This window comes from Fusarium vanettenii, assembly GCF_000151355.1.
Source record: "Fusarium vanettenii 77-13-4 chromosome 6 genomic scaffold NECHAsca_37_chr6_2_0, whole genome shotgun sequence".
In the NCBI taxonomy this organism is placed as follows: domain Eukaryota; kingdom Fungi; phylum Ascomycota; class Sordariomycetes; order Hypocreales; family Nectriaceae; genus Fusarium; species Fusarium vanettenii.
In genome coordinates this window covers 88,016-109,351 of record NW_003315849.1, presented here as the reverse complement: position 1 = coordinate 109,351, position 21,336 = coordinate 88,016, and the positions used below count along the sequence as shown (strand labels likewise).

General features: G+C 50.7%; 8 protein-coding genes across 8 annotated transcripts; 3 read left to right on the top strand and 5 right to left on the bottom strand.

Moving 5' to 3' along the window:
• Positions 1-717: 717 nt before the first annotated feature.
• Positions 718-1,817, top strand: NECHADRAFT_42548 (uncharacterized protein; the record flags this gene model as incomplete). Its single annotated transcript, XM_003042182.1, has 3 exons — positions 718-835; positions 888-1,135; positions 1,260-1,817. The coding sequence occupies 3 exons, from the start codon at positions 718-720 to the stop codon at positions 1,815-1,817; spliced, it is 924 nt and encodes a 307-aa protein (XP_003042228.1).
• Positions 1,818-2,184: 367 nt separating this feature from the next.
• NECHADRAFT_81183 (uncharacterized protein) lies at positions 2,185-4,153 on the bottom strand (the record flags this gene model as incomplete). Its single annotated transcript, XM_003042103.1, has 6 exons — positions 2,185-2,325; positions 2,379-3,029; positions 3,081-3,171; positions 3,236-3,346; positions 3,399-3,510; positions 3,568-4,153. The coding sequence occupies 6 exons, from the start codon at positions 4,151-4,153 to the stop codon at positions 2,185-2,187; spliced, it is 1,692 nt and encodes a 563-aa protein (XP_003042149.1).
• Positions 4,154-5,123: 970 nt separating this feature from the next.
• NECHADRAFT_42458 (uncharacterized protein) lies at positions 5,124-6,820 on the bottom strand (the record flags this gene model as incomplete). Its single annotated transcript, XM_003042102.1, has 5 exons — positions 5,124-5,774; positions 5,830-5,967; positions 6,015-6,391; positions 6,445-6,568; positions 6,623-6,820. 5 exons carry the CDS (start codon positions 6,818-6,820, stop codon positions 5,124-5,126), a joined length of 1,488 nt encoding a protein of 495 aa, XP_003042148.1.
• An 897-nt stretch (positions 6,821-7,717) lies between these two features.
• NECHADRAFT_81181 (uncharacterized protein) lies at positions 7,718-8,185 on the bottom strand (the record flags this gene model as incomplete). The annotated part of the gene is made up of 1 exon (XM_003042101.1): positions 7,718-8,185. One exon carries the CDS (start codon positions 8,183-8,185, stop codon positions 7,718-7,720), a length of 468 nt encoding a protein of 155 aa, XP_003042147.1.
• Positions 8,186-9,091: 906 nt separating this feature from the next.
• On the bottom strand, positions 9,092-10,037 carry NECHADRAFT_81180 (uncharacterized protein; the record flags this gene model as incomplete). The annotated part of the gene is made up of 3 exons (XM_003042100.1): positions 9,092-9,283; positions 9,332-9,520; positions 9,693-10,037. 3 exons carry the CDS (start codon positions 10,035-10,037, stop codon positions 9,092-9,094), a joined length of 726 nt encoding a protein of 241 aa, XP_003042146.1.
• Positions 10,038-11,802: 1,765 nt separating this feature from the next.
• On the bottom strand, positions 11,803-13,875 carry NECHADRAFT_94102 (uncharacterized protein; the record flags this gene model as incomplete). Its single annotated transcript, XM_003042099.1, has 2 exons — positions 11,803-13,623; positions 13,711-13,875. The coding sequence occupies 2 exons, from the start codon at positions 13,873-13,875 to the stop codon at positions 11,803-11,805; spliced, it is 1,986 nt and encodes a 661-aa protein (XP_003042145.1).
• Positions 13,876-16,355: 2,480 nt separating this feature from the next.
• NECHADRAFT_81178 (uncharacterized protein) lies at positions 16,356-17,992 on the top strand (the record flags this gene model as incomplete). The annotated part of the gene is made up of 3 exons (XM_003042181.1): positions 16,356-16,716; positions 16,798-17,059; positions 17,107-17,992. The coding sequence occupies 3 exons, from the start codon at positions 16,356-16,358 to the stop codon at positions 17,990-17,992; spliced, it is 1,509 nt and encodes a 502-aa protein (XP_003042227.1).
• A 559-nt stretch (positions 17,993-18,551) lies between these two features.
• On the top strand, positions 18,552-20,831 carry NECHADRAFT_81177 (uncharacterized protein; the record flags this gene model as incomplete). The annotated part of the gene is made up of 1 exon (XM_003042180.1): positions 18,552-20,831. The coding sequence occupies one exon, from the start codon at positions 18,552-18,554 to the stop codon at positions 20,829-20,831; it is 2,280 nt and encodes a 759-aa protein (XP_003042226.1).
• Positions 20,832-21,336: the final 505 nt, after the last annotated feature.

The following is a 21,336-nucleotide window of genomic DNA, read 5'->3' as shown; positions in this document are numbered from 1 at the left end:
TTTGCAAACGCAGACAGTCATTCTTAGTCCATAGGCAGCAAGAACGTGGTCTCGTCTTTTGAGTTTGTGTCTGAAAGCAAGAGTGAATGTCAGCACGGCGTAAGCCTCTACAAAGCTCAGGGGTAAGAAAGCAGCAGCGAGATTCTGCAAGGCGGTTCTGGTGGTTATGGATGATGCGGCTTTCCCAGGGTAATTGTCCACAAGATACATGGTCCTCACTCCATGAGGCTGAGTCCTGACGTCCTGCTAAGGCTCGGTGGTCCGAAAAAGTCCGCTGACAAAGCGAAGATGGTGAAAATAGCCCCTTTTCTGCTGCAAAGACCCAGGATTCACTATTGGGTAAATGGGACCCGAAGTGGTTGCTTAGGAACCACAGCAACCTGATAGCTAGTAATTCAAGATGGTGTATTTGGCAACTGAGCCGGATACATGGCTTCGGTATGTTTGTTACTTATCCGAACTAGTCGTTTAATGACGCAAAATTCCGGCACTTCGGAGTAAAGAGAGTCACCTTAAATCCGTAGCCACGGGGGGAGGGTGGCGGAAGGGGAGAACAGGAGGATGGAAGCGGGGGGCCTGGTATGTACCGAACCTAGTTTTCTCTTTTCGGGCATAAAAAGATGAAATAAAGATCCCCAAGTTGTGGATGCAAGGCACCTTTACCTCACTGTTTGCCCTCCATCATCACCTTCCAGGTTCATTCCCACATTTTCACACATGGCGAGTCCCACTAGCTTCAGAGGTATTTACAAGACCCTAGGCAAGCAAGAGATAGATGCAGACATATACCTCCCCGAAGCCACTAATGATAAGAATAACGGACGGTGCCCAGTTCGTATGTGAACTCTGCTCGTCAGTTTAGAGCACCCGTGACTGACTCTTTCCAGTTCTGAACTTCCATGGAGGAGCATTCATGCTGGGCTCCTCCAAGATGATCAACAGAGATCAAGTCAGCGATTGCTTGCAGCGTGGATGGATCGTCGTCGCGCCGAACCATCGCCTATGCCCTGGGGTTAATCTCATCGAGGGGCCGGTCCAAGACTCGCGCGATCTTCTTGCGTGGGTGTATGAGGGTGGCCTGCAGGGTGCTATATCTTCTCATACCAGCACCGAGTACATCGTTGACGTTGGCCACGTGTTTGCGTTTGGCGCATCGTCAGGAGGGACATTGTCCCTCTGTTTGGTAAGTGCATTGCGTCGACACTGGACATGTCAAGTTGCAAACCATTAGTAGACTACCAGGCTAATCACCATTCTAGGGCTTTGGAGTCCCCCGTCCAGTGGCCGGCATATACAGCCTATACGGAACAGCCAACTTCTCCAACCCTGTGATGAGGAACAAGGTGGATCGTCTTGCAGCCATCATCCCCAAGAACCTCACTCCAGAGTTTTTGAACCGGGTCTATCATGAAGACCCCGTCCCCACGGAAGGGGGCTTCTCACTTGAGGGTCAGCGGAGCGGAGGGCCGGACTTTAGTGACCCTCGCCAGGCTTTTGTTCAAGTACACATTGCCAACGGGACCGTACTTGATGCTATCCTGCCTTCGGGAGAGTTTGACAAGGTCGATGCCATCAAGAATCTCAGTCCCTCGTTCCCGCCCACGTTTCTGTGCCATGGCGCAGAGGACAAGATGGTTCCGCTGGAGCTCAGTGAGGATCTGTTCAAGGCGCTGCGCGAGCATGGGATCAAGTCTGAGCTTAGGGTAATTCCTGGGGAGGATCATATGTTCGCTGCAAGGATGAAGGTGGCCTCTCAGACGTGGAACTTGCAACGCGAGGGTTTTGACTTTTTGGAGAACCTGATTACAAGGTCGTGAATATCAAGTAGGCAAGACATATTTCTAGAGAGTAGTTCGCTTCTGTTCATCCGTTCAAGAATTTCCCCGTGACTGGCTTCTGACTTGCGACATCCAGCCACAGCACAGCTACAAGCACATGCCTCTTCTCTACACTGAAATGAGTGGAACGGGTGGAAGTAATCCCATGTTTTGCCATCACCCACAACGCACGTTGGGGGTGAGGCAATGCTAAAAACTCGCTGCCAGTGACGTGGAAGAGAAGGAAATGGGACAACTTCCGGGCTTTATGAACTAATGCTGAAGCAAGGTATAAATAGGGTCAATTTAACACGATACTAGCAACCAAGCATGTACTATGGCAAGATCAGGATGACAAATGGTATGTTCATGGCCGCCTCTTCACAGACCGGGCATTGAGGTCATCGTATTGCTTCGGCGCCCCTGTCCCAAACTTCTCCTGAATCTCAGGAGTGATACCAGAATAGTCCACCAGGGGCTTCCTAGCAGCGAACTCAGTCGCAGGAACCTGGAACCCCGATTAGTAATGGGTCTCGTCGCTGTGGAAGGGCTTGCACTTACCCAGTTGCCGTGGACACCCTCTCGAAGCCTCAGTGGAAGATCAATGACGCTGACAGGACCGGCTGTGATATTCAGGGCATCCAAGATGACTAGAGAACCCAATGTTGTCTTGTGGTTACGGCATGGCACGACCAGGTAGCCGTCTGCCTCGGGGGAGTCAGGGGCACGAGGAACGAAGCACGGCTCACCTACCGTAATGTCTTCACCCGCATGCCAGACATTGGTAACCCCAGCGCCAATGTCGATGTGAATAATAGCCCCGAATCCCATTGGCCCAGGGACGCCGCCGCCAAAGGCGTGGTTGTAAGGTTTTGTGGTGTAGCGGTCATCACATCGGGCCATTTCACCCGCAATGTCGCTGATGATTGCCGGTGGCTCCAACTCTGTCGACTCGGCCTTGGGGTCGATCTTGAATCTCACAAACTTGCCTACAGGTGGCCTCCTGGGTGTTGTATTCTCAAGCTCTGGATGCTTGGTGGGGAAGGCTCCCAGGGCGTCAATGTCGTGGAGGAAGGCGTCGATGTAGATGCAGCCGTCCTCGCCGTCAAAGTGGTTGCAGACATGACCCCAGTAGTGGTTCTTGAGAGAGGTGAACCATCTTGCGTCCTCGGGCTTTGGGTTTCGGCGCGGGAGCACACCGAAGTGGTTGGGCTAAACAGTCAAAGTCAGGGCCTGGTCATGTTTGGTGAGGTAGTTTCTTACAAGGAAAGGATTTCGGCGGAAGTGAGTCCCATTCTCCTCCTTCATGTAATCCAAGTCAAACTGATGCGGCGTCATACCAAATACGACGTAGCTGCACACTGAGTCAGCACAAAGCTCCAGTCATTGCTTTGGAAGAGCGAACTCGGGGAACGAACTTGTCAGTTGCAGCCATGTCATGAGTCCAGGAGACGACTGGGGTCTTGATCCAGCATTCATCAAGCAGTTTCCCTTCTTTGTCGAAGCGGTAATACGCCAGCTCGTTTGATCTAAAACACCGTATTAGCGCGTGGCCATGACTGCTGAGATGAAATAACTTACCCCAAGCCAGAGGCTTCCATGCCAAATCCCATCATCTCACCCGTCGTGGCGTCGGTCTTTGGATGGGCGCAGAAGGTCTTGGATTTCAACTGCCCTTCAAAGTCGTACGCGCCTAGCATCGTTAAGCTCACTCATCTACTGTTGACAGAGAAACAGGCTATTAACTCACCAATAGTGTCCAGAGTGTCAGGATCAAGTAGAAACGGCGGACTGTCTTCCTTCAGCACCAGCAGCTTCTGCTGCCACCACTGCACGTGCGTGTTTGCAGTGGACTGGATCTCATCAAATACACGAGAGTCTCCCGCATACGGGTTCCGGTAGGTCCCCCACAGAGGTTGTCGAGCGGCTCGTTCCATGATGAAGCGCGGTGTCCTGACAAACTTCTGTTTCCAGTCAACGACACCGTTGGAGACTCTCCACGCGTTGACGGCGCCGTCTCCGTTGATCCAGACATCCTTCATATTGCGATTGGTAAAGATGTAATCGCAAATCACACGGTAAAAGGTTCCGTCGATGCATGATGGAATCTTTCCGTGGACGACGCAAGAGGCAACTTCGGCATCATAGCGCGTGGGTTGATTTGTGGGAAGAGCGCAGAGAGGATCAGCAACGTCGAACTTGAACTCATCACTGACAGCCAGCGAGTCCTTCTTGTTGTTCACAGTTGCACCGGCCTCAGATGCCACCACCTTGGACTCTCCCAGCCGGGGGAACTGGTCCCATTGTGGCGCAGGGAGCTCGGTCTGGGTCGTCATGCTGGTTTTGGTGATTTAGGTTGATAAGCGTGGGATGAAAGATTGATGTAGCCGAAAGATTGCTAGGAACACTATCTGGACTGTCTCCTTCAACGATTAAATATACAATCTATACCAGTGAAAGCGCTTATTCAGCGGAGTTCGGCCATGCGTACATAATACCGAGTTGATAGCACAGGTTTCGATTAGTCTCGGGCCGTGGAGTCGAGTGTCCGAGCGAAGAGAAGAGTGCTGTCCACTGAAAGAACGAGTAAAGAGGTTACAAGTGCCACAGAGTACCTTTTTTGTGCTAAGGGGAAGATCTGCCAGAGCAGGGTGCAGGGGTTGGCAATGTTGCTGTATTCGGCATACACTCTCTGACCCCTGAGGATAAGCCTGTGTACAACCATCGAGGCCGTATCTGCCGATCGCCCTATCCGAAGTTCTCATGAAAGATGGTGTGTACCCCGCAAGTAACCCATCCTTTATTCAGTCAAGGGGCCCTTAGACCTTGTATCCATCTCGATCTAGCTTTGGCCACCCCACTCACACGTACTTTATTACCATGTCATCGCTGAGGCTGACCTCAAAGCCGGGCTCACGGCTGAGCGAAATCAGTCACATCGAGACCAGAAGCTCTTTGTTAATTATGGCCCATGCCTAGAAGCATCTCCGGCGCATTGGATGGCAAGAATCATCACACGAGAGCATACCAGTTGTGAAAATGACAACGCATGCAACGAAGCAGGGCTAGACGGCACATTTATTTCTTTTGGGATACTACCAGGAAACATAATACTACTTGACAATATGGCGGTCTAGGAGCCCCGCGATGTCCACTATCGCCTTGAAATTGACGTGGCAGCTTTTTCGTGACATGAACGAGTATCGGCTATTTAAACAGCCTGAAGCAACTAATGATATGCTATCCAACTCATACAGCACCTACCAACGATATATCAAAGACAATTGCGTCAACACACTGCATCCTTTACTTCTCAAGGTCCTCAGCATCCACCCAATTGCCGTGAAGTCCAGGACGCAGTCGCAAAGGAAGCTTGACGGTTGCGACCGGCTCCTGAAACTTGTTGACATCAATAATGACCAACTTGCTCCTCATGGCTTCATAATCGTTCACCAAGACAATCAGGAATCCATCGCCTTCAGGGGCATCCTTCGAGCGAGGGATAAAGGCAGGCTCTTGGAATCCAGCTCGTGGGCCGGCAGACCACTTCTCCAGCTTGCCCGTCTCCAAGTCTAAATGTCCTATGCCATTGAAGAAGGCTCCAGGGTTGGCTCTCATGACAGCCGGATAGTCAGTCTCCAGAGTTGGATCCATGAGGATGTTGAAGACGTGGCGATAGCGTCTTGTGGCAAAACGATCATCGATCCTGCTGAATTCGTTGCTGGTTTCCAGCAAGATCTTTGCTGGTGGGAGCTCTGCCACGTCAGAATGAGGGTTGATGGTGAACCGCTTGAGTGGCGCGCGGAGTTTGGTCATGTCTGGCGTGGTGCCGTCTTTTTCAGGGAAAAAGTCAAAGGCGTTCTCACTGGCGATGCTCAGGTCAACCAAAAGATTGCCGTCAGAGTCTTCATAGGCGTTTGCGGTATGGCCTGGGAAAGCGTTTGGTGCGTGGAAATACTATTGAACTCGTCAGTTTCTTCACCCATCAGACAGATGCGGCTCTCTGCCGTACCTTGACATCCTCGGGCTTTCCGCCCCGTCTGGGCAATACGGCGAAATAGATGGGCATATTTGGATCCCAGTACCAATGCTCTCCTCCATTCTTCAGTTGTTCCATGTCGCAGATGTGAGGGATCAACGGAAGAACCACCTTGACCGAGTTAGCCATGTAGGTGAGAGCTCGCCAAGGTTACTCACCCAGTTCTCAGTAACGGCAAAGTCGTGGATCATGGACACCTGTGGTTGTTTGAACCAGAGCTCCTCTGTCATGACTCCGTCCGGCCCAATAGAGAAGTAGCAAATGTCAGTAGTAGCAATACCCTTGGCCTCATAGCCAAAACCGATCAGCTCTCCGCTAACTGCGTCGATCTTGGGGTGAGCCGTAAACGTCTCACTCTTGAGCTGGCCATTGAATGTCTCAACTCCTAGAGTCTCGAGTGTCTCCGGATTCATAGCGTAAGGGGGTGAGTCTTCTTTGCAGGCCAACAACTTTCCGTTGAAGTAGACTATGTTTGTGTTTGCTGTTGACCGAATCTTGAAAGGCTCGGCGTCTGTGTACGGGTTGCGATACTTTCCTGTTCATCGTAAGCTGCATGTATTTCTTTACTCTCTCGCCTGGACAACTTACCGATCAACGCTCGCCTAGCTTCTTTCTCCCTCTCAAACTTTTCTGTCCGCACGTACCGCTGCTTGAAGTCGACATGGCCATCCTTGATTCGAAAAGCACTAATGTTGCCATCACCGTTGAACCACTAGCAGCACATTAGCGTCACATCCTGGGGTCTATGTAAGGGTAACTGGATTACAATGTCATCTCTGGCAAAGGGCGCCACCTGAGGATCCGGCATGTTGCGGTAGAAGGTGCCGTTGATCTCCTTGGGGATCTCTCCAATGACCTCCAAGTCATACACCTCACCCTCGAATCGGCAAGGCTCCATGAACCCCGCGAAGTACTGGGTTTCAGGAAAAGTATTTCCGCTGGCTTGAACAAAGTGGCCGGCCATGTTTGCGTTAGCAGGTGTAAGATGAGAAGAGATTGTTTGTGTAGTATGCGATGGGTTGGAAAGAAAACGAGTTTGTGCTTCGTAACGACAATTCATCTACACTTGCAAGAGATTCATGTGTTCCTTAAATATGCTGAAAGTACCGTATTCCTCGACATTCGTAATACGTAACGAGGCACTGGATGTTTGACACGATGCGGCGTTTGTGAGCTTGCGTCGTGTCTCCGTATTTCTGGGACTCATAACCTATACAACAACAGGGAAATCCGCTCAGTCAGCGGCGACCCGCTTCACGGACCCAGGCTTGGCTTTGCACGGACCGGAGCTTTGAAGCGAGCGGTATTAGTATCGGCATTGGAATGGGGCCGAGCCACAACGACGTTGACAATTACAACGCCTGGCCACTAAACCTAGCGCCGCGGTCCAATTGCGGAGAATACCCCGGCATAGGGGTTGCATCCAAAAAAGGGTCCAGGATCATCGGGGATATCCCGGGCCGGAATCCCTGGGTTACATGAAAGTCAATAGCCACAGATTTACGGATAGTAAGCTGAGCCTTCGATAAGAGTACATTTGGATATACGTGGTTTCCACTTCAACCTCTAACACACTCTCGCTCATCCCCCCCAAAGAATTAAATGTGTAATTATCAAGTCACGTATGTAGTTGCGTTTCAGTCAACGTAGTCTAGTTAGCAAAAACAAGAGTGTACAATTTATACGGCTACAATTTATACGGCTGTACAAAAATCAGCGGACTACAATACAAATTGTGTGAACTTGGTGTCGTCCCCAAAAGAAGCCATCACCTGGTCACAAAGCGTCATCGCCATGGGCCAAAAAGACTCGCTTAGTGGTCTCCGCAGCAACAACTGCCAAGTTACTTTCAATGGTCAAGTTAGGCGTGCTTCCACGGGGCGGGGAACTCGACAAACTTGATGGGCAGCTCTTTGCCCTTCATAACAAGGCGAAGCTCACTCTTGAGATCCTCTGCCTTGTCCTCTTCAGGACATCCAAGGAACTCGACCACGAGGGTGTTTGTGATAATTTCCGTGCTCATGCAGGCCCATTTGAAACCACTTCGGTTGAGACATGCTCTAAGCTCTTGAACGAAAGCGGGCTTGACGGGGTCCTCAGAAGTGCCTTCGTCGTTCCCTAGAAGTTCGTCACACTGTGAGGTATCGTCTTGTTCAGAATCGATGCCGTCGACTTGATCGCTCTCTTTGTTCTCCTCCTCGCCGTGATCCTTCTTCACTTCCCCGCTGCTGGACTCATCCAAGTGGGTATGGTTGTTGAGGTCGTTTGGCTTCATAGGCTCTTCCGAGGAGCTTTCTCCTCGGTTCTCAGACTTGATAGAGTCGCTCATGTTGTAAATTGATCAAAGGATACAAGGTGAATGGTACAGAGTAGAGTAGATGTGGACGGGATAGAGGGTGAGGGCAGCACTCTTTATAGTGTTTCTAGACAACTCAGAACCGACGCAATGTTCAGGTAATAACAGGGCATCGAACGGGCGCGGGACTTGCGCAGCCAAGTTCACATAGAGCACAATTTATCAATCCTCGTAGGTCTCCGAACTGACAGCAAACTCAAAGGGCAAGTGAAGTGTGGTGGCGGAGTGGGACATGATTGTCATCGAAGAGAAGTTGAGAGGACTAGCTTCTTGCGGCCTTTTCCTTTGTCTACCTCTTCATCTCTTTGATTAACATTGCAATTGTTCTAGTCTTGCCAAGGCACTCATTCATAGGACATGTTCACTTGATCTTCTGAGGTGATACTCAGGTAAGATCTTAATCATCCTGGGCAGTCGCTTGCGTGGCCCTCATCCCCTCCCCCGGCTCAGCTTCGCTCAGCACTTTACTGGCGACGCCTTGTTGGTACGTGATATTCTTGACTTGGGTGTCACTTGATGTTTCGTCTCGTCTGAACTGGCCCATACTAGGTATCTTGGTCTGATATTGGCTTGTCGATGTTCTGGCTCTGTTAACCCATCAAAGGCCGGGCTTTAGCTATAATAAAGAACGCATTGTCCACAAGATACCGGCCCATCGCTTAGCTCAATTCGAGTAGGAACTTAGGAATTTCCCCACGTGGATGGCCATTTATTCCGTAATGGGAGTGTTGGTTCAGCATGATCCTACCATAGGACTCACAACATGACTGCGGGATCCGACCTCGGTATCATATTATACATCTAAAGCCTTTATTCACCTTGAACAAGTCGAGGAAATCTTCAACTTCAGCTTTCTACATGTGATATTATCCTTCTTCATTAACCATCCGCCTCCGTGCCATTCACTGGAGTAACAGACCACGTCTGTCCCGTAAACTCAAGCTGCCCGTCCTGCCTCAGTTTCTCTGGGTCAAAATAAACACTCAAGCCGATCCCGTCGTCGTTCAGACAAAACACACGGAAAATCATGTAAACTTCTGAACGATCTTCCGTGGAGTGAACGCGTTGCATCTCATAAAATTAGCCGAAGCGAACAGTGGCCTTCTCCAGTGTACTTACCAGCCGGTATTGCTTGCCGCTCATATAGAAGGGGGTATCACGCGGTCTAGTCGTGGTTTTGACCTCTATGTAATACTTGGGTCGCGCCCCGTGCCAGTCATCATGATCGAGATAGCCACAGCCAATGAGCATATCTGTGAAGTGTCCTGCACTATCGACATAGACTAGATCTGCCGTCTCCCTTCTGTTCTATGCCCCCATGGTTGTGTAGTCTAGGTGAATTGTCACGTATGTTCTGATCGTACTTTGCCAGTTTCCCCGATCCCAGCCTGGCATCTCGAGTTTGGATAGGAGCTCGAAGACCTAGGCGAAAACCTCCGTTAGTCTTGAGAACTCGTGCTATGCGTAAAATCTTACTCACAAATAACTCGCCCGCTGCTCCAATCTTCTTGTCACGCTCTAGTTGGTTAGTGGACCGAAATTTACCTACGACATCCAGTCCGTCAAAGCTTTCATACGCATCCGCGTGCCTCCCGCCACTGGACAGAGTATCCCGCCTGCCACTCGAGTTGATTGTCCCAAATGTTGTTCTTCTAGCTTTTTCGACAACCCTGTCCAGGATCGCACGATATTGCGCGTCTTCGGATCGACCCCCAGGCTGCGTGGGAGCGTGATAGCTCGAGGCATTCAGTGATAGTGATGAATGGTGGAATAGAGGTGGTCGCGAAGGGTCATCTCCACCTCCCAGGTGAGGTCGGTATGACATTTGGCTTTGCCGAGAAATTGTCTCAACTACTGTCTCCATGATGCCTCTTGTGGGTTCAGTGCGAGATGGTCAAAGGTATGAAGACGAGCTGACATTCGCCGAGGGATGGGCTGGAGTCATTTGTTGCTCTGAAGAGGCGCCGTCAGTTTCAAAAGGGATGTCGGATTGTGGCTGTTGCTCCCTCCACCTCCACCTCCTGCTCTCCATCTTCGTCATCATAGCCTTGATCCTTGTTCTCCAATGAAACCTGAATAATACATTGGTCATCGAGAATGTCGTCAAGAACGGATTGGTCACAGGCAAAGATTGAAGTGAGAGCGTTGACTGCGTCAACTTCAACTTCAACAGGTCCCTCGCCATCAGGTATCGAGCGTTGCATTAACCATCCGGCTAATTTCCTAGGCAGAACTGAGCCAAAACAGAGTTCCTGCGCTCTGAGTTCCCTGGGAACATAAATCGTGAGTCCCTCTGAGGTCCTGTCGTCGATATGCTCGTTGGCAGCTGCCACTTCGACTCGGAATAGCTCCTTGTTCTAGAACATCTCCAATACAGAAGAAATCCCGTCAACTTCCAGGACTCTCATTGTGCGCAGCTGCTCATAGAGTTGGCCTGGGTTGTCCTCAAATCGAGGGCTGTGAAAGGTAGCTACGACTCTAGTTGACGAGGCCTAATCAGCATTGCTCGGACGATACTAATCCTTTTCAGCACTTACCGGGCAATATAATAAGCTTTCCGTTTCAGATCACGACTGGGTGATGAAATTGGACGCCCCAAACTTGTCGAGGCTGAAGTGCGTTCTTTGACCGAGTGGGACAAGTACCGATCTTGAAGGCTTGCCCATTCAAAGAGTGGCTTGAGGTGGCGAACATCCTCCAGGTCAAAGTCCAAGATATTAATCTTGTCCTGGAACCTTGCTTTCGACTTGTCCCGATCTCCAATCGCAAATTCCACATCCACAGAGCTCAACACAACGGTCCCGTCTGGGTTCCTGACCGGAAATATCTTGGCCTTTCTGATCGGTTCTGGATCCAAATACGTCCGTTCTGTTTGGAGGAGGCCGTTCAACGACAAGATGGCAACCTTAATCTCGTCGATGCTACTCTGAGGCGATTGTCGCAGCTCATCGTAGACCATTTGTAGGGTGAGCAACTTTACCCCTAGTTTGCTCACAAAGAAACTCTTGTGCGCCTCCCAGCACTCATCCAGGACGACTTTGCCACGAATTGCTGTCTCACTGGACCACAAGCAATCAGAGGTCTTGTACCAACCTGACTCGCCATGCCGCGTGACGTGATAGATGAGAGTAGATGCCTCAAATGCAGAGCTGTATTTACTGTTAGCATTCCGATTCTAACAAGATGAAAGCGGAAAGAACGAAAAACGAACCTCGCATCAGCTTCGGACATTACAGACTCATTCAAGTAGTTGTATAACGTCCGCATGCGAACGATGTCCTCACAACCCTGTTTCCGGAGTGCCTCCAGCTCGGTCACCAAATCTTTCAACGAAGCGTCTCGTATTTCAAACGTTCTTTGATGAATATCTAATGTGTCAAGTACCACTCTTGTCTTTGATCAAGTGGGCATGCTTTGGGCAGGGCATGAGATGTTTGTCGATGCAAATCAGAAGAAAACGACATGTGGCGACCTGGCGGGCTACACGTCCCAGGATTTTCAAGTTGAGGATGTCACCTACTTTACCCCTGCCAGCCTGGTGTCTCAATACTCCCCATTTCTCCTTGTTCCAAAAGTTCCAAACGAATTACCTAGGTCTCATTTGCCGGCTGACGATACTCCTTCCCATTGACCGTCGTTGTCAAGTTCCCTTTAGCATGGAAGAAATTGTACTGAATATCAATGGAAAGATGAAATCCATCCGGACTCGTAATCTTGGTCCCGTTGTTAGGTCCCGTCTGCTTCAAGTTGGAAAACCAATGCAACTGCTCCATGAACGGTTTTGGGTTCTCTCTGGATACGCTTTCCGAGCCAACCAGTACATTCAGCCCGTCATCGGAGAAGTCGTGGTATTGTACCGAAATTGATGAGATCAAGCCGCGTTCTTTGTTTCCGAGGGAGACGTCGGCCCATCCTGACACTTTTCCCTTGAGTGTGTAGTTTCCTGGGGATATCCCTTCTCGCTCGGGGAATGATGACCCTGGAGGAAACGGCGTACCCCATGGGATGACGTCTGGTCTGGGTTCCACAACGGGTAGGTTGAAGGGCTCCCGATCTGTGAGGTGCGCAACCATGATACGCTCGTTCCGCCCACCATCTTCAGTCGACTCATAACAAGGCAAGGGGTTCTTTCCCCCACAGGCTGGAGATTCTGTTATAGCCTCGGCGTAAACGATGCGAGTGCCGTCTCTCGACCACTTGGGGTCCGCCCTGCCATTCCATTCAGGGTCATTGATATCTCCGCTTCCAGGAACACCACTGCCAGCGGTGTTCAGTTGCTGCCCGATGTAAGATCCACGATCTCCGTATTGGTCAATGATCCATGGCTTGAAGAAGCGCCGTTGGCCGTTGTTCCGCACTGAGGCAACCGCGGCTGTAACGAGTAGATCGATGATAGGTGGAACTCCTCTGAGGCCTGAGAGGAACATTTGTCGCTCTGACGCACGTGTATCCATAACAACGGTCCATTTGTCGTCGGGTGAGATGTCCACTGGATCAACATAGTCAGGATGGCTAGTCAACCGGCGAACAGTCCCATCAGCGAGGTTGGCAGCGAAAACATCGATATTGCACGATTCAGCTGGGTACCCAATCCATGTGACCTCGTTCCCCGAGCCGCTGAACCCTCGCAGTTCGCCCACAGTCAGCGACTGGGGGTTGATGATGAGTTGAGTAGAATCCTCGGGATCTGTCGTGATGGCCCGCGAACGCCGTTCATGGTTGAGGATACTGACATCGACCACATCGTAGCGTGGTGCGAGGGGCTCACCCTTGGTAGGAAACTGGTTGTAGTTGATCCTTCCAAAGAAAGAAAACTGAGAGACGCCATGTTTCGTGGCGAATAGAGAGCTAAACCCGATATGCACATTATCAGGGTGAAGGCGAAGCTCTCGCATACGGCCTCCCGGTCCAGAGCCATCTGCCGTATTATCCCACCGGAGAGGGATGATGCGCACATTTTCAGGGCCACAGGCTTCACTGGCCAGTCCATCGGGACATTCGACAATGTCGGTACCAGTCAGGACCCTTTTTCCATCTGTAAACGCTTGTGGGTAGTCCATGCCCTTGCCCCGACCGCGCGAATTTTCCTCAGACACGCCGCAAGTGATGCATTTCCACGCATCTCCGTTCTCGAACGTTTCGCTATTCGTCTTGATGATGATCAACTGTCGACCTTCATAAATGCTCGCAGGGTCTGGGGCGGCCGGTGCTCCTGCAAAGTCGGCAACGGCGAGGACGTGGACATCGTCCGGCAGATAGTTTCCCGATTGCAATCCGCTTGTTTTTGCGATACACCCTGTTCCTCTAGGGTTGATGGTCGAGTTGCACGATCCAACATCGGAACTAGGAGCGACGGGTGGCAGAGGTAATCTGCTGACCGTTATGAGCTCGGGTTTCGGTGGTGGCGGGATCTCGATCGTGGGTTCTCGTTGGGTATCGTCTGGTCGTGTAGAGGATTCTGGCGTATGATGAATTCTCGCTGCTGAAAAGAAAAGGACCGCAACGAATAAACAGACCAGTTTGGTCGTCGTTGATGGCTTGAGTCTGGAGTGAAGGTGAATGCCTCTCGCTGGTTGTGGCCCTGGGGGCAGATCTGAAGCTGATTTCATGGTGGAATGCACAGCTGTATGCTCAAGTAAAGATGGAAGAGCAAGATTCGCCATCAAAGTAAAGATAGGAGTCCCAGATCGTAAGGAGGACGTCAACTATTATGGATCTTTCAAGGTACGCAATTACACGTATCGACGGCGCTAGCAAGGATCGGCCATGTTTAAGATTTCCGTATACTCGGACCAGGTCCCGAATACGCGTATGAAAGCGAAACTGAGATCTGATTGGTGACGCAACACCATCGCCAAGGATATCAAGCGGGGAGCATGAACCATCTTTCTTGTCTGTGTCGTCAGCTCGCGCCTCATATTTCTTGCAGATGCTGAGGCGAAGTGGGCTAGGATGACTGGCACTCTCTTTCTTTTGACGATATCCATACCAATCCGCCCTTATCTCGTTAACACAGCGCTATACTCGGAATAAGAAACCCGAGGCTCTAAGGGGTACTATCTAGTCTTGCCATGGGCACCCCATGTAAAGCCTAATAACTCTACCGGTTCCCATACTTATCTATGGGATCCAACATTGCATTTGCTCTCAGTCGTCGTACATTTTGGAGGGATGTGTGAAAGCGCCTGTTTGCGCAAACAACACCCAACGTGTCATCCTAGCCACTTGTGTAACATGCATGTTTGAGCCACCCGTTGTGAGACACTCGCATCAAACATAGTCCGAGAAATCAGGCTGAGCCGACTCTCGTCGTTTTTTTTCACCTATGCCAATATTCAACGTTGTTTTACTTCATGTCAAACAAACATTTATGCTCACTTGTGACACACAGCCTCCTCACATCGGCAGACTATGACACAAGACTCTGAGATACCCTCTGGGCAATCTCTTTCCCCGATTCCGATAGATGATGGCTTCTTGGGCTCGACAGCTATATTTTTCCGAGTCAGACCTGGAGTCGTCTTGAAAGCTCCGGTTTGCAAACAAAAGGATCAAGTAATTCGGCTGAGACCTAGTGTGGTGACTGGCTTCTCGAATGAAAAGAAGATTTTGGTCAGACTTGGCGATCATCCCAGAATCACAAAGTACAAAAAGCTCCTTTGTACGATAGGATATTTGCTAATAGAAGTGTAGGTATCTCGGGTGGCACGACGAGTTTCCCACGAGCTTGCTATTTGTCGAGGCCAATCCTGGCAGCCTTCAGAATTTCCTAGATGACTCAACCCGGGATATATCCCTATCTATACGGAAAAGGTTTTTCAGGCAAGCCACAGAGGCAATCGTCTACATCCATAGTCGGGGTGTCATCCACAGCGATCTCCGCCCTGACAACTTTCTCGTCCACACTACAGATTCCACAGATTTTGATCTCATGCTCTGTGATTTTGGTGGATCAGCTTGCGAGGAAATCGGAATCCCGGGTGAAAACCTCCCAGACGATGGTTTCTTTGACCCCAACTCGGGCTGGACGACTACAGTGGCCACTGACATCTTTTCTCTCGGGTCAGTCCTGTACACCATAGTCTCTGGGCACTGGCCCTACAGAGAGCCTCCCTGTGGGTTCTTTACCTCGCGAGAAGAAGTGGAGGAGTACGGATCTCGGGTTAATGGCTTCTTCAAGGAGGGCATCTTTCCTGATACTAAAGGCTTGTACGGGGGAGATATAATTCTGAGATGCTGGACTGGGCGATACTCCAGTGCCAATGACATCTTGCAAGCGGTGGATGCTCTAGAATCTTTGACGTCTAATTCTAAGACTTGTTAAAGTTAGCCAGGGCATTTGTTAGCTGATTCCAAGACGGGGCACCTTAGGCAGTGCACCCCCTCTAGTAGTGAAAGGCACTGTAGTTTTCTATGATCATCCGTCGAGGTCCACAACCGAGTGGTATTCCAGGGTTATCCCCTCTTGCCCTCGCGCCATCATCCATGCGCCATCGATATAGCCTCCTCCGCGGCTATATTAAGACGGAGAGAAGCCCGAAGGAATTTTTGCTTCTTGGTGTATTTAGCCGGATTACAAGCCTTGTGAACTTGACGGGAACATGCTGGCGATGAACCAAGAAACTGAAACCCTCTGCTTCCCCCCACCAATAAAATTACCTTCGAGGCATCTACTTGACCAGATGGCAATGTGATTCGGGGATAAGGCAGCACTTTCAATGGCCAGGAGGGGAAGCTCCTGCGAGTGAGTGTCGGAATACATGGCGGAAAACCCCTGATATAGTTGCAACCCCATACTATGGTTGCATTTACGACCCTGTTAGTGCTGATCAGTCCAACCACTTGTGGAAGTAGCCAACTCTGTTCCCCATATTCTTCAACTTACACATGCATCAAGCTAAGCATCATGAGACGACAATGCGGGGGAGGGGCTAGTCCAGCCCAGCCTACTCGCCATCTTGATCCGACTTGGGCCATCTAATCCTAGAAGTGAGACTCTGGGGCCCCGCAGTCTTGTCATGAGAGCCCCAAGGGTACATATATCTTAAGGGCTTCCACCATTCTGTCCAAAGCCTCACCAAAACCAGTCTCCCTCTTCAATCCAAGCAATCTCTTTACAAAATTCCAGATCCCATTCCCCCAAATGTCTGCAAAGCACAACAACGCAGGCCAAGTCGCCGCCGCCTCGGAGGTCCGCCGTCTCCTCCAAGAGGACAAAACACTATGGTACAAGAAGCCCAACCTCTTCAGGCTCTATTTGTTGCTCGTGCCTGCTGCCCTCGGCGTCGAAATGACCACTGGGTACGATGGAAGCGTCCTCAACGCTCTCCAAGCTGTCGATCTGTGGAACAAGCATTATGGCAATCCGACCGGTGCGACTCTTGGTGTCATCTCTGCTGCCCTGGCCATCGGGACAGCAGCTGGAGTCCCAATCATGCCGTACCTGAACGATCACTTTGGACGCAAGTTTTGTGTCATTTTTGGCTCTATAATAGTAGCCATCGGTGTGGTGCTTCAAACCTGTGCTCACAACGGCATGTTCAAACCCTGAACTCCAGCTCTCACTCTCATGCTAACCTAACCAGTCGGAATGCTCATCGCCTCACGTATCGTCATGGGCCTAGGCTCTCCAGTTTCCCTCGCAGGTGCTGCCCAACTTGTTGTCGAGCTCGCTTACCCCAAGGAACGATCCACCATTGTCGGCTTCTTCCAGGGGACTTGGTTTGCCGGAGCCATCCTCGCTGCGGGTGTCACTCTTGGAACGTATAACTGGACCAACAACTGGAGTTGGCGTCTTCCTACCCTCTTTCAGATTCTTCCCTCCTTGCTTACCATCATCTTCATCTGGTCAGTCCTCACTGCATGCCCCTGCACTCAGACCTAACATGCAGCAGGTTCATCCCCGAGTCTCCTCGCTGGCTAGTAGCTCACGATCGTCACGAAGAGGCACTTCAAATCCTCATCAAGTACCACGCCGAAGGTGATGAGACGTCTGCCTTTGTAGCTGCCGAGTTCTATCAGATCCGAGAGACGCTCCGCAAAGAAAAGGAAGCAGCAAAACAACCCTGGAAAGAGCTTCTCACTGGCAAAGCCAACCGTCATCGAGTCTTTGTTGCTATTTGCGTCGGCTTCTTCACCCAATGGAGTGGCAACGGTCTCATTAGCTACTACCTAGCCAAGATTCTCGCTCTGGTCGGCATCACCTCCCGAAGGACCCAGAACCAAATCAACCTCGGTCTTAGTTGCTGGAATCTCGTAACTGCGGTCTGCTCAAGCATAGCTGCCAGCTACTTGCTACGCCGCAGACAGCTCATGGCGGGATACATCAGCATGACTATCCTGTTTGCCTGCTACACTGCCGGATCAGCCGTTTACGCTGAAGACAACGAAAACAAAGCTGCTGCCAAGGCCGTCATCGTGTTGATCTTCCTGTACAGCGCCGGCTACAACCTCATGCAGCCCTTCCAGTATCTCTACATCGGCGAGATCTTTCCCTTCATCCAGCGATCCAAGGGTATTGCCATCATGCAAATGTCGACGCGTATTGCTTCCGCATTTAACTTATTGGTGAACCCTATTGGAATGGCGGACCTGGCATGGAAGTTCTTTCTCGTATACTGCGTCTGGCTCGTGATCGAGACTGTGGTGGTTTACTTCTTCTTCCCCGAGACTCAGGGACCTACGTTGGAGGAGATGGCACTGGTTCTTGAGGGAGACAACGCTGCCGTCGAGGTTGTCAACTCCAAGGCTGCCAGGCTCGAAGAGAAGGAACATGCTTAAGGGGTGGTTCACTATCCTACTTATACAATTCCATTGCAAATATGTCAAATAAGCTCAGTTTCAACTGTTATCAACCAAATCGGATGACTAGCAAGTCGAGTTTCGACATGTGTCCGGGGTTCCAAAATACATGCCATATACTAGTAAAGTCTCTCGCCCTTTTCAGGTCGTTGTGAAACTGAAACACTGGCTGTAATTCGTGCTATTTTTGCACAATGTCACGCCTGCATATGGGCTGCAGGCAAGGGGCACTGTCAGGCCCTCGCCCAACACAAGGAGAGATCAGGCTGCACCTTGCCCCGCAAAAGATTTCCCCGCACCTCAGGAATCTCTCTTCAGTTTCATCTTGGAGTCCGGTGCTTTGGGCTCATACTTTCGACGCCAAACCATCCTCTGTCTGTCCGTAAAACAAGTTCTCGACAGCGAAAACACCTCCAACCAGCCCTTATTTTGTCAGTTATCCAGCCTGGCTCTCGTAAGCGTATTCCGCCTTACTCATTGCATCTTAGGTAACAATCATATCCGCCTTGCAATGAAACCACGGCTTCACCCAAGCGAAATGGCTCAGGAAGGCCAGATCGAAAAACTGCTTAGGGAGCTAGGCCTAACCTTTGGGCAAGACGCGAAAGCCCGAGATAGAGAGCTACTCACCTTTGACAATCCACACTCATGCGAGCACTGTCGAGATAGTGTCGTTGAGGTCGGGCAAGAACATACCGTGATTCACTGCCAATGTGGATGGTCAGGCCAAGGCCCGGTTGTAAGCCCCAAGTATCGGGCGTGCGGTAAATGCGGGATGCTTCACGATAATCAAGTCCACAGAGAGTACTCATCTACGCTCCAGTATGGACTCAAGGACGCTGTGGTTGCTGCCCGGTCGGGCTGTCTGCTCTATGTGTTTCTCCTCGACTCTCTCGGCTCCCCCAAACATGTTCTCTATATGTTAGAGGATGACTTCAGCTGGAACACGATACAATCTCTATTCACTATGGGGAAATTCCATCTCAGCGGGACAATAAACTCTCTCGATGGAGTTCCTGCCAACTGCTATATCTCATGGGGTATCTCAACTGCATCACACTCTTTCACGGGAGGCGAGCTGCGCATGTGGGCAATGGCTGGCGACGGAGCTTCCAAGTTCATCGACTCTCGTCCTTACGAGTCCAATGTCGACTCTGATGCCAGCTGGGACTTTGCCCGCCGGTGCCTTGATACATGTCGAGAAAGGCACGGACGATGTCGTGAGCGTTTGACAGATGGGTCGGACATCCGGCTGCGGAGCATAGGCGAAGGTTTAAGCAGCGAGCAGACCGACATAGCCAACATCCCATCTCGATTACTAGATGTCCAAGCTGGAGCTGGAAGTCGCATCAAAGTCATCAAGGTCGACACATTGTCGGGCGACGAACAAGCCGTCCTTTGTTCATCTGGTTTCGCAGCACTCTCGTACTGTTGGGGAGGCCCGCAATCACTGACGCTGACCAAGTCGCAAAGCCAACATCTTTACGGCGGTTTCTCCCCTTCAGAGCTTCCGAAAACCATTCAGGATGCCGTTCGTGTCGTTCAGAAACTTGGCCTTCGTTATTTGTGGGTTGATGCGCTTTGCATCCAACAGGACAGCGACCAAGACAAGGCAGCTGAGATCTCTCGAATGGAAACCTACTACGGCAGCGCCACAGTCACCATCTGCGCTGCCGCCTCCTTCAGCGCCGAGCAGGGATTTCTGTTTCGTCGAAAGAGTCACCAGTTTGCTACTGGACCTTTGAAGCTACCTCTGCGGAATAAGAACGGCACTGACGAAGGCCACGTCTACTTATTGAAGGAAGCCAAAGCACCACCGGAGCCGATAACGACACGCGGATGGACCATGCAGGAGTCGCTACTGTCACGGCGGATATTAATTTACTCTGAAAGACAACTCTACTGGTCCTGCTCAACCTCGATATCCGGCTGCGGCGGGGAGCTCGTCGCCATGGAAGACAGGGTATCAGGGAACATACAGTCCTTGGTCGACAACATTTATCCCATCGGGGCCTCACTTCAGCTCCCGACGGCAAACCAGTGGCAGCAACTCGTGATGGACTACACTGCCCGTCACATAGGCGTTCCCGGTGACAAGCTCCTCGCAATATCGGCCTTGGTGGCTCATCTGTGGAACATTTCCAAGGACCGGGGGGAGAAGCCAGCCTACATTGCAGGGCTGTTTGTAATCCTGGCAAAGAGCACCTCTTTCCTTGAGCAGCTCCGTTGGAATGCAATTGACCCAGCTAAATCACGGCGCGCGAGTGTATATAGGGCACCTTCATGGTCGTGGGCAGCTATCGACGGTCCCATCTGGAACCACTTACACAACGACCGCTTCGACTTTAACGGCGACCCCATAATGCCAGCAGATAGGGCAGTGATTCGCAGCTACTCTGTCGATCTAGTGCATCAAAAGTTGCCCTTTGGAAGTGTTAGAGACGCACACATAATTATCGAGGCCAAAAAGCGTCGCCTTGGCGAATGTGTCAACATTCCAGGCCTAGCACTGATGATTCGACCTGGTGGACCCAACGATGAGAGTTGGGGCATTCGTCTATTCCCCGACACAGAGGAGGATGCACAAACAATGAGGGACATAATAGAAAAGAAGAACAACTCTGGGGGTGATATTTCCTTGTTACTCCTCCACACATCCAGAGGTCTCTACAGATCCCAAGGTCTTGTTGTCTCACCAACCGCCTCAGGGGACATGGTAAGGATCGGTGTTTTTGACCTTCACGAGTATGCCCTGGCTGAATCTGATCGGGGAAGCATCTTCAAGACATGCGTGCCAACATCTGTCCGCTTGGTCTAATCTTGAAAATTAATTTAACATCATAGCATACCCAGAGGGCAGACCAAGGCAACCCAGTCAAATAAATACAGTTTTACACACAATCAAGCCATCATGCCCAATGCTTGGTCTAATCTTATCAAGTACTTGGTTAAACTCACGTTCCCCCTAAAAAGGATGAGCGATCCCACAAGTAGCGTGAAGCGATGAGCAATGGATAACAAGAACATCAACGAGGAGCAAAAGATACAAAAAGAAAGACATACAACATTAGAGATTCGCTAGTCGTCACCGACCTAGCTACTAATCCAACTCTTGCTGGGTTATCGATGGGAGATCGGACGGGATCCCGAGCTTTCTAGCAGATGTGGTCGTATGTACTTGGGTTGGGGGCAAGGGGCCTTTTCTCTCGTGAGTCCGACCACACTGAGCCAGCCGAACGACCCATTCTAAGGATTTTATAGATATTCACAAGGTTATAGAAGAACAAGCGATCCTTATATCTAATCTTAGATCAGTCTCGATC